This window comes from Littorina saxatilis, linkage group LG4 (genome assembly GCF_037325665.1).
Source record: "Littorina saxatilis isolate snail1 linkage group LG4, US_GU_Lsax_2.0, whole genome shotgun sequence".
NCBI classification, from domain to species: Eukaryota; Metazoa; Mollusca; class Gastropoda; order Littorinimorpha; family Littorinidae; genus Littorina; species Littorina saxatilis.
In genome coordinates, this window is record NC_090248.1 from 59545551 (window position 1) to 59555897 (window position 10347).

General features: G+C 42.3%; 1 protein-coding gene across 1 annotated transcript in view; it reads right to left on the bottom strand.

Annotated features, from left to right (window-relative positions):
• The window catches only part of LOC138965662 (multiple epidermal growth factor-like domains protein 11), a 9480-nt gene extending 9453 nt beyond the window's left edge, over positions 1-27 (bottom strand). The window contains exon 1 of the mRNA XM_070337837.1: positions 18-27. Coding sequence (XP_070193938.1) covers positions 18-27 — 10 coding nt within the window. The remainder of the gene's footprint in view (positions 1-17) is intronic.
• Positions 28-10347: the final 10320 nt, after the last annotated feature.

Here is a 10347-nt window from a genome sequence, read left to right on the forward strand (position 1 = left end):
TAGTATTGCGCGCATACATTCGTACATCCTGGACAGGGATATGATTACGTCAAATGAGCTGCATCTTACCATATAATAAATATTGAGGGATTAATTAGTGAGACAGAAATGTCCATATAGCATTGAAGGGATTATAGGCACAGTATTAGCCTCCCGTAAACCATCACAGGTACGGTCAGGCTTTTACACACAGTACAAACACCCTTTCATTTAAACACTCACCGCTTGAGAACATCCTAGGTGCCCTCCGTAAAGAGCGAGCAATTTTCAAAGAATTTATTTTTGCGTGGTTTATCTTACCCCTGAGCCATCGTGAACCCGTGTGATCCAGTTTCCCTTTTTCATAATGTAGTCGTCAGTTAGTAATTTGAATGCGACTCGATGTGAGCTTATCTGCAATATCACGTCTTTATGTACCTCTGACTATGCACGAAACAAACGGCTGTGGTTCACAAGAACTCTAGCGATGGCTTTTGACTGTTCAGAGGAACTGGCGATAGACATAAACCGTCGTCTGCTACGAGAACCACGACCTTGCGTGACCCTGCTTCCGGGCTTTTCTTTTTTCAAACTTTCAAAACTTTCAAAACTTCGAATTGTACTGATCTTGTCTTGATGAAAAAAGAATTCTTTTATGATTTAAGAATGTTTGTGTAACAAGCTGTCAATTTATTATTTAGATTTTAAAAGTTAGGTCTAGCGCCAAAACGCACCACGGTCCGATTGTCTCTGAGCAATCGGCGCAAAATTAATTTTTTAAAAAATTGCTCGCTCTTTACGTAAGGCACCTAGGATGTTCCCGTTTGGTGAGCGTTCAAATGGAAGGGTGTTTGTACTGTATGTAAAAGCCTGACAGTATCTGTGATGGTTTACGGGAGGCTTCCTGTGCCTAGAATTGATAAAATACAACGAATTATGAAAACATGGTATAGAAGAAATTGCAGTAGTATGGGTAAAATATGTTTGGTAAAATCACTGTTACTGTCACAAGTAATATTTGTGATGCAAGCTCTGCTAATTCCTAAACACGTCATGATGATTTTGAACACATTAATATACCGGTTTATCTGGCGAAAAAAAGATATAAAATAAAAAAGCATTTGAAAAAGTGAAGAGGAAAATTATGTGTAAAGATGTTAAACAAGGTGGTTTGAATATTATTGATGTGAATGATTTACAGAACTCGTTTGTATTGTCGCGGGCACTACGTTTGCAAAATGATGTATATGGTAAATGGAAATGTATTCCATCTGATTTGTTGTTACGTTTGGGAAAACACAGGTGTTGTTTTTTGTCAGAGGTGTTACCCAAGCAATGTAAAGGCTTGGGATTAATAGCTAGTATGTATTGGAAAGATAAATATAAATGTACATGATTGTTTGTTCGGTACGATATATTGTTCTGAATATTTACATGCACTTGTTGATTGTGTTAATGTTTTAATTATTATGGCAAAAATGTGTATAGGGATTGATAAGTAGAACGCCAGAAGAAATTAGATATATATTTGATTATGAATTTCGGTTAAGGAATGTAGAATAAACAACAACATTTAGACAAGAATTAAAAAAGACCTACGAAGAAGGATGCTCCCTGCCCGCAGAAAAAAAGTTAAAAAAAAGTAAGGTTTGAACAGAATTGCTTATTTTGTGAAAGATTCCATCGTTTTGTAAACGTCATGTGAGGCGGAGTGGGGCTTTCAGTAGAAGTGCAATGCCCCAGAGGGACACCTCTCTCTCTCTCTCTCTCTCTCTCTCTCTCTCTCTCTCTCTCTCTCTCTCTCTCTCTCTCTCTCTCTCTCTCTCTCTCTCTCTCTCTCTCTCTCTCTCTCTCTCTCTCTCTCTCTCTCTCTCTCTCTCTCTCTCTCTCTCTCTCTCTCTCTCTCTGTAAACTATTCGATCAAGCTAAGTTCTCGTTACTCGTTGTTTGTCTGTGCATTTTAAAGACCGTTGGGTCTATATATTTGTGAATGCATTGCTTTGTCAATAACAAACGTTCCAGGCAGCAACCTACTTTTCTTGTATTTTAGGCGCCTTTATGTAAGCTCGCTTCTACCTATCTCTCTGATTCCCTCTCACTCTATCAACCTTCCCGACCACTCCGCTCCTCAAACGACCTCAAACTCAACATACCTCACACAAAACTCAAAACTGCGGGCCAACGCTCTTTCTCCTTTCAAGCGCCCACCAATTGGAACTCACTACCTCCCCCTCCGTCAACAACATTCTTTAGGAGCATTCAAATCTGGCCTCAATACTTTTATTTTCCCTAAATAATCCTCAGACTACAGTGCCCAGCTACACCTACACCCCCCCTCCCCCCCCCCCCCCCCCCGCCTGACTTAAGGTCGCGGATAGGAATCCGGCCCGGGTAGGTCACAGATCAACTGTTTGTGCAGACCCAGAGACGGTATCCATGTCCCACCCCCGTGTCACGACAGCCACGGGACGGCTATATTGACCGTTAAAGGTCAATGCTCGTTTGATTTATTTTTGTTCATACCAAGAGACCCAATACCAGTAGTTCCAGCAAGGAACTGAATGATCATGTACAGGGCACAGCACCTTGTGAACGCCCACCCCCTACTTTGGGGCAAAATTCGTGCATAAGGGGGTGGGCATTTACAAGGTAGTTGACGGTATGTTCCCAGTTGTTGGTGAACTTCGATCCCCAACTCTTGCCCCAATTATGTCAAAAAGAATCCTTCTTTATCATGTGTTAGCCGAAGTCAGAAAAAACGTTCGTGGAATACCTTCAGCTTTGCTGGGATTATTCAAAATGAAAACCGTCAACCTAAAATTCCACGAAATCTTTTGCGACGGGAGGTGAATAAATCAGTAGCAGCGCTGACACGCCCATGAACGGGAGGTGAATTTTTCAGTAACAGTCGGACAAGGTACACGACTCGTGATTGCTTCCCAGTTTTTGAAGCTTGCAATACATTGAGTTGTTTCCCTTGATACACGTGACTTTCTCTTCCGCCCTGATCAAATTAGTGCAGATTTGCGTGTTTTTTTCGAACAAAAAAAAAATGAATCGAAGGCGAGCCTTGTCACGGAAGGATATTCTCCGGATGTTGGATCTTGAGGATCCTGTAGATCATGACTCCGACGTGTCGTTTTCGCCTCAAGAAAGCGATAATAGCAGTGATAGTGAGGAAGAAACAGTCCTGTTGTTGCTAGTACGAGTCGGCAAACTACACGTGGCAGGGGTGGTACTGCTAGACGCACATCTCGGAATCGTGTAGGTGCAAGGGGGCGTGGCAGCACTGATAACAATGGCTAGCCTCCTAATCCTTTTGGAAATGTTCGTAGGTATACAGTTGGTACTGTGTTGTGAAAATGTGACTTATATTCAATATGGGTTAGCTGGACATCATTTGGTGAGTGTCACAGTTTTGTTTCATTTGAGTCAGGATGCTCTGAGTGAATGCGTGATTTGCTTGTTTTTCTCTGTGTACTGTCTCCTTATTTCTGTGTACAATGTTAACAATATTTCAGCTAATTCAAAGGTTTTAGACCTTGTTTGGTTATAACATTATTTATAATACTTTCTGTTAAAAGAAAACACACACAAAAACGTTAAAAACACAAATTATCCCCCTTTCTTACCCCCTTCGCTACAACAAATCGCGTGACAAACTTATAAATAGCACGACTGAACTGGGCATTCATTTTTTAATTAGTACAACAATATTTGGTGGTGATTGGACTTAATTCAAGCTTGCTAGACAGATTTCTTTTTTGGGGAAGTTTCTTGGTGGCAAGCTTGGGCAGGCAAGACGTTAACGCCGTGGCAATGCTAGTCACAATAGTGTTAAAGTCTTCCAACATGGCGGCACGATCAATAACAATGCTCTGGGAACATCGAACCAACAATGAGTTAAATATTGATGATGATGATGGTGATGCTGATAGTGGTGGTGACGATGATGATGATGATGATTATGATGATGATGATGATGATGATGATGATGATGATGATGAAATACGTCGATCAAACCTGCATCCTAACCTTGCCCAGATGGAAATATCGGACACAAGGAACTTCCTGCTGAGGTCGACCTGTCACCGTGGTTCCCTATCTCCCACCACAGTGTGGATGCAGTTGATACTGTTGTAATCCCCGCCTGTGTTCCCGTTGGCGGCGTGGCTTGGAGGCGGTCTTCCAAACCCTGGGTGCCTGCTACTCTGATTGTACCTCTTGTTTGGTGCAATGTTGACTGAAACCCCGAAAATAAATAAATGTAAAAAAAATATATATATGTATAAATGAAGAAATAAATGAATGAATGAATGAATCAATCAATCAATAAATCAATCAATCAATCAATCAATCAATCATTTGATACATCGATCAATCAATCAATCAATACATACATACATACATACATACATACATACATACATACATACAAACATGGATCCATCCATCCATCCATCCATCCATCCATCCATACATTCATACGTACGTACGTACGTACGTACGTACGTACGTACGTACGTACGTACATACATACATACATACATACATACATACATACATACATACATACATACATACATTACCCGCTATTACGAGCTAGTCGTGTGACAGAGAGTTTTCTTGCACACGAGACTGTAGATGTTTCATGACGGCTTTAGCCGGAGTGAAACAGCGGCTAAAGCATGGGCATTCTTTTACATGGGCATTCTTTTACATGGGCATTCTTTTACATGGGCATTTTTTTTACATGGGCATTCCTTTACATGGGCGCATACATACCAACATCTATGTACAGCGCTGCTTTATTATGTGCATAGTGTGGATTTTGTTTTGTTGGATCAATTTCTTATGTCAATCTGTAGAAGAAATTCAGCCCCATCCCCCCTCTCGGGGTCCTGATTTGGCCTATATGGTCCGCTGGACCCAAAAAGCAACAACTAACTAACTAACTATCCCCCCTCTCCCACCCACCCCCCCCCCCCCCCTACAAAACAAAATCGAGTCTAAACAGCATTCATCCAGATTGTAGATGTTTGGTATGTGTCAAAGTAGAAAGATACTCTCATCCCATGTGACGACCAGGACAGATCTGTAACAGTGAACATATTTGTGTACGCGTGAGGGACAGGGCCTTTAACAAGCATTACCAGTATGCCCCAGGGCCGGACTAGGCGAAGAGGAGGGGGGGGGGGGGTTGCCAGTGGTGGCCCAGGGGGATGTCCCCCCTGGCGGCAGGGGCAGATCAGTTCATTTTATGACTGGTTTTTTTCAAAAGTATAGTGTGAAGATATGGGTGTGAAGGCGCGAAGCGCAGAGCCGACGGCGCGAAGCGCCTAGCTTGCTAGGGGGGTCCGGGGGCATGCCCCCCCGGAAAATTTTGAAAAAAAGGATGCAAAATGGTGCAATCTGGTGCATTCTGAGGATGATCATTACCAGTTTCAGGCAGCAGATTTTGTCACTGATTAATACCCCAAAAATTGAAACTCAATGTAAAATAAAGAAATGCATACCTCATTCAATATTTTTATTTTTTGGCTGGGGGGGGGTCCGGAAACCCTAGAACACACCCCCCCTCCCCTCGTTGTGGGGGTCAGGGGGCGAAGCCCCCTGAAGCTGACGGGTAGGTCATATTCTGAGATAGGAAAATGGTCGCTCCTTGCATGAAACGGCATAAAATAAGCAATAATAAAAAAATAAATAAATAAGTAAGGTACATGTTTAGGCTAGGGGGGGGGGGGGGTTGCGCAACCCCCATAACCCCCCCGGTAGTCCGGCCCTGTGCCCTCATGCTGAGACAACTACAGGGACAGGGCCTTTAACAAGCATTACCAGTATGCCCTCATGCTGAGACAACGACAGACAGATAGAGAGGAAGAGATTGTGTGACTTTTTCTGTGAGAAGTGCTCTCCAAACGAACAACGTTTGTTGTGTTTTTACAAGGATAATGCTTTACAATTTCTTCTAGACAATGACCAGAATTTCTTTCAAAGCACACGCTCGTTTCTGACAAGGAAAGAATTGAGACACATAATATTGTCTTTCTGATACAAGAACAACGATGTTTTGTCACATCGCAGTCAAGGAAAATCCTGCTTCAGTGCAAGTCATTAATACACAATGAAGTTATGAGGAAAATGTGTGTGCGTTTGTGAGTGTGTGTATGTGGGTTTGGGTGTGGGTGTGGGTGTGGATGTACGTGCGTGTGTGTGGGTGTGTGTGTGTGTGTATGTGTGTGTGTGTGTGCGCGTGTGAGTGTGTGTGTGTGAGTGTGTGTGTGTGTGTGTATGTGTGTGTGTGTGTGTGTGTGAGTGTGTGTGTGTGTGTGTGTGTGTGTGTGTGCGTGTGTGTGTGTGTGTGTGTGTGTGGGTGTGTGTGTGGGTGTGTGTGTGTGTGGGTGTGTCAGTGCGTGTGTATATGTGAGTACACGTAACGACAATCCTTTGTATTTAATACTGATGCCAACGTACCAGCCACCCTGACATGCCTGATTCAGCCCTTTCACAAACATACCATGCAACACCGAACATTAATTACGTATTTTACTGAATGAATAAAGGCAATGCATCTATATACACAAAGATTCTTGAAAAAAATAAAGTTTTACAAAAAGAAACTACAACAACAACATTGTGCTCAATTCCGATGTTTTCATAGTAATCAAGAATATGTCAATAAAACTGGAAGGGCAAAGCTCTCTAGACTCCCGTTTGAATACATTCGTACCTCCATTTTAAGACTTCCAACAAATCTTAGATAACCGGGGTCTTAAAAGAAGGGAGATTTAAAATGAAGAAAATTGCACATAAGTTATATAAATAGAAAGTGTGAGAAAACAAAGCTTCAAAAAGGAAGGAGTGTTAAATTGGGCGGTAAAGGGGGTTTCAAACGCTTTCCTCAGATCGAGGAAAACTGCACCAACTAATTTGGAATCGTTGATAGCCGACAGCCAGGTGTCACAGAGACGGACAAGAGCCGTGGAACAAGAATGAAACTTACGAAAACCAGATTGGAATTGGTAAAAAAGATCGTGGCTTTCCATGTGATGGATTACATGTTTATGGATATGCATCTCAAGAGGCTTAGAGAGCACCGATAGAACAGAGATAGGACGAAGGTTGTTGATGTCGCTAGAATCCGACGTCTTAGGAATAGGAATAACTTTAGCACATTTCCACTCCAGAGGGAAGACCTTTGTTTTAATACATAGATTGTACAAGAACGTCAGGGACTCTACTATATACGGAAGTGAAAGTTTTAGAAAGAATGTACTAATAGTGTCTACGCCCACGGACTTTTTATTCTTGAGGTCAGATATATATTTCCCTACTTCATGAACTGCCAGTGCAGGGATAGGGCTCTGGTCAGCAGACCGCAGCCGGTCACTACAGAAACTCTCAAGGAGAGGGTTAGAGAACTCGTTTTGTGTGGCTATAGAATTAGATTGGGTAAGGAGGGACGCGGCGGACAAGAAGTGGTTGTTAAGCGTGTCTGGCGATTCCACGACCGAGGGCGCTAAAGACGGCTTACGCTGCTTATGCGTAACCTCGTTCATGGCACGCCAGAGGTGCGCTGTATCACAATTATTCGAAATCATCTGTTCGAAATATCTACGTTTCGAATTTTTCACTAAAACACTGATTTTGTTCCTCTGAAGTTTGTACTCGTTAGTGTTTTTGTCCTTCTTAAGCGTGTCCCTAATTTTCATAGCCTCCATTATTTCAGCTGTAATCCACCCAGGCTGCGCCTTTTGTTTAACTCTCCTCCTTCGAATGGGGGCATGCTTGTCCACAATAGGCATAAACAAGCTTTGCCACAAGGATAAGGCATCGTCAGAATTATCACAATTATGTACAGGAGAAAAGTTGACATGACTCAAATCATATAAAAAGGAAGTTTCATTAAAGTTCTTAGTTGAGCGGTACTCAAAGGTGGTATGCTCGCCCTTGGCACGCTTCCGTGGTCTCCATGAGAGAGAGAGAGAGAGAGAGAGAGAGAGAGAGAGAGAGAGAGAGAGAGAGAGAGAACTCAGAACTCAGAATTTTTATTGTAAACCACACTGTTGTGTTTGTACAAGGGGGGAGTAGAGTTTCCATTCAATGTATACTCTCTCACAAACAAGTAAGAACAAGTGCATATACAGTGCTAAGGGTTGAAACATAGCGATCGGAAATCATTTACACACATTCATTTTAGCCTAGCAGTTGCTGTCGATGCCTGAATACATAAAATGTATACCGGGAGAGTGCCCACAACCTACTTTTGTTATGTGTTAGTAGTATCTGCATTGACGAGTTTTCGAGTTGACCAATTTCAAAGACATTTCCCAAGTAAGTTTCTCTTATATCAGAGTATACTGGACACTTAAAAAGAAAGTGGTGCTCGTTTTCGTGAGGGTATCTGCAAAATGGGCAAACATGGGAACCGTTTGCAGAGTATCTCTGAGAGAGAGAGAGAGAGAGAGAGAGAGAGAGAGAGAGAGAGAGAGAGAGAGAGAGAGAGAGAGAGAGAGAGAGTATGCGTTTGTGAGTATAGCAGCAGGAAACGTCAAGCCTAGTAATCAACCAACTAAAAAAGGGGGTGGAAAACGAAAGAGAGGGTAAAAAGAACGTGCCCCTCTTCACTGAACCTTCATAAAAACTGACTGTAAAACTTAACAAAGATGGTCCTAAAACAAAAAAGGGAAGTTATGTGTTGTATCCAAAAACGATGTGATTAAAACATTACAAGAAAAGGTAGGGCAAAGAAGATCCTAAAATCTTCAGCTCGAATCATTTCCTATAGTTACGTGGGGGGTAAAGTCCAGTTGCGGGAGGAGAGGGGGGACTAGAACAAAGGCCCCTCTGTGGTCAGTCGGCTTCCCAGGGCCAGCCAAGCTCGCCTCAGCAACACATGTGAAACTTGAGTAATTAACTCGCTCGTACCGGAGTTTTGCTAAGGAATAGTAGAGTAAAACTCCAATTCGGCTGCACAAAAATTGTCCGCTTAAAGTGACCTACTTTCTCTGCTCAACGCACGGGCTCTTCGTACTGTATCTCCTCTTGTACACTTACAAGGTCCCTATGGGGAAAATAAGAGATAAAAAAAAAATGTATGTGTACTGCACTTTTCTCCACAAATGAAAAGGTGTGTGTACTGTGTGTAAAAGCCTGACAGTATCTGTGATGGTTTACGGGAGGCATACTGTGGCTTTAAGTTCTTCAACGAAACACCAGTGCGATGTGTTAGCACATCCACTTTGAGGGTAGATGCAGGACGTTTTTGAAATCCGGGTATTAGAAGCACAGAACTTTGCAGTTACCTGCTGCCCGGGAAACTATCGGCAGATACAATGTTACTGATGTTAACATTCGAGCCTTTTGGACACTGCGGGGTTCGCTCTATGTATGCAGAATGTCATTTGGAGACAATTACTACAATCGAACAGGTCGTGTTGCTTAAAGCTAAGTATACCCATGCAGTTTATGTAAATCGTATACCTTCTGAGTTAAAGTCCAACTAACCTGGGTGCTGGCCCACTGTATTTTCAGAAGGTTAAAAGTCCAAACTAAGAAAGGCCAAATTAATTAGTTTTGTTTGCATGCTACGAAGAATCGTTTGCCATATTTGAGATCATCACGTCACACAAAGGAAACTTGCATCGGTCCCGCAAACCCAATTAGGTTGAAGGGATGTTGAAAACCAACAAACTACCAACCCAACAATCTAAAGTATCACAAAACTGTCACTATAGTCTGTTGTTACAATTTCAAAAACAATATACAAATTGCTGTCAACATCGCACCTAAACAACTGCAACCGCTTTTGCTCATAATTACAATCAAACCTGGGAACCCCCAACATGTTTCACACGCATCCGTTTTTCTTTATTTGGTGTTTTTCGTCGTTTTCAACCACGAAGGTTATATCGCGACGGGGGAAGGGGGGAGATGGGATAGAGCCACTTGTCAATTGTTTCTTGTTCACAAAAGCACTAGTCAAAAATTTGCTCCAGGGGCTTGCAACGTAGTACAATATATTACCTTACTGGGAGAATGCAAGTTTCCAGTACAAAGGACTTAACATTTCTTACATACTGCTTGACTAAAATCTTTACAAAAAGTGACTATATTCTATACAAGAAACACTTAACAAGGGTAAAAAGAGAAACAGAATCCGTTAGTCGCCTCTTACGACATGCTGGGGAGCATCGGGTAAATTCTTTCTCGTCCCAACCAATATGGGACTCCCCCTCACCCGTGGGGGGTCACGCATCCGTCGAACCGTTAATCCGTCGAACCGTTAATCAAGTGATGTTTTTTTTTAAATGTTTCTCTAAGTGTTTACAAAAAAAACCCCGGTACCATGTGTCAAAATACTGGATC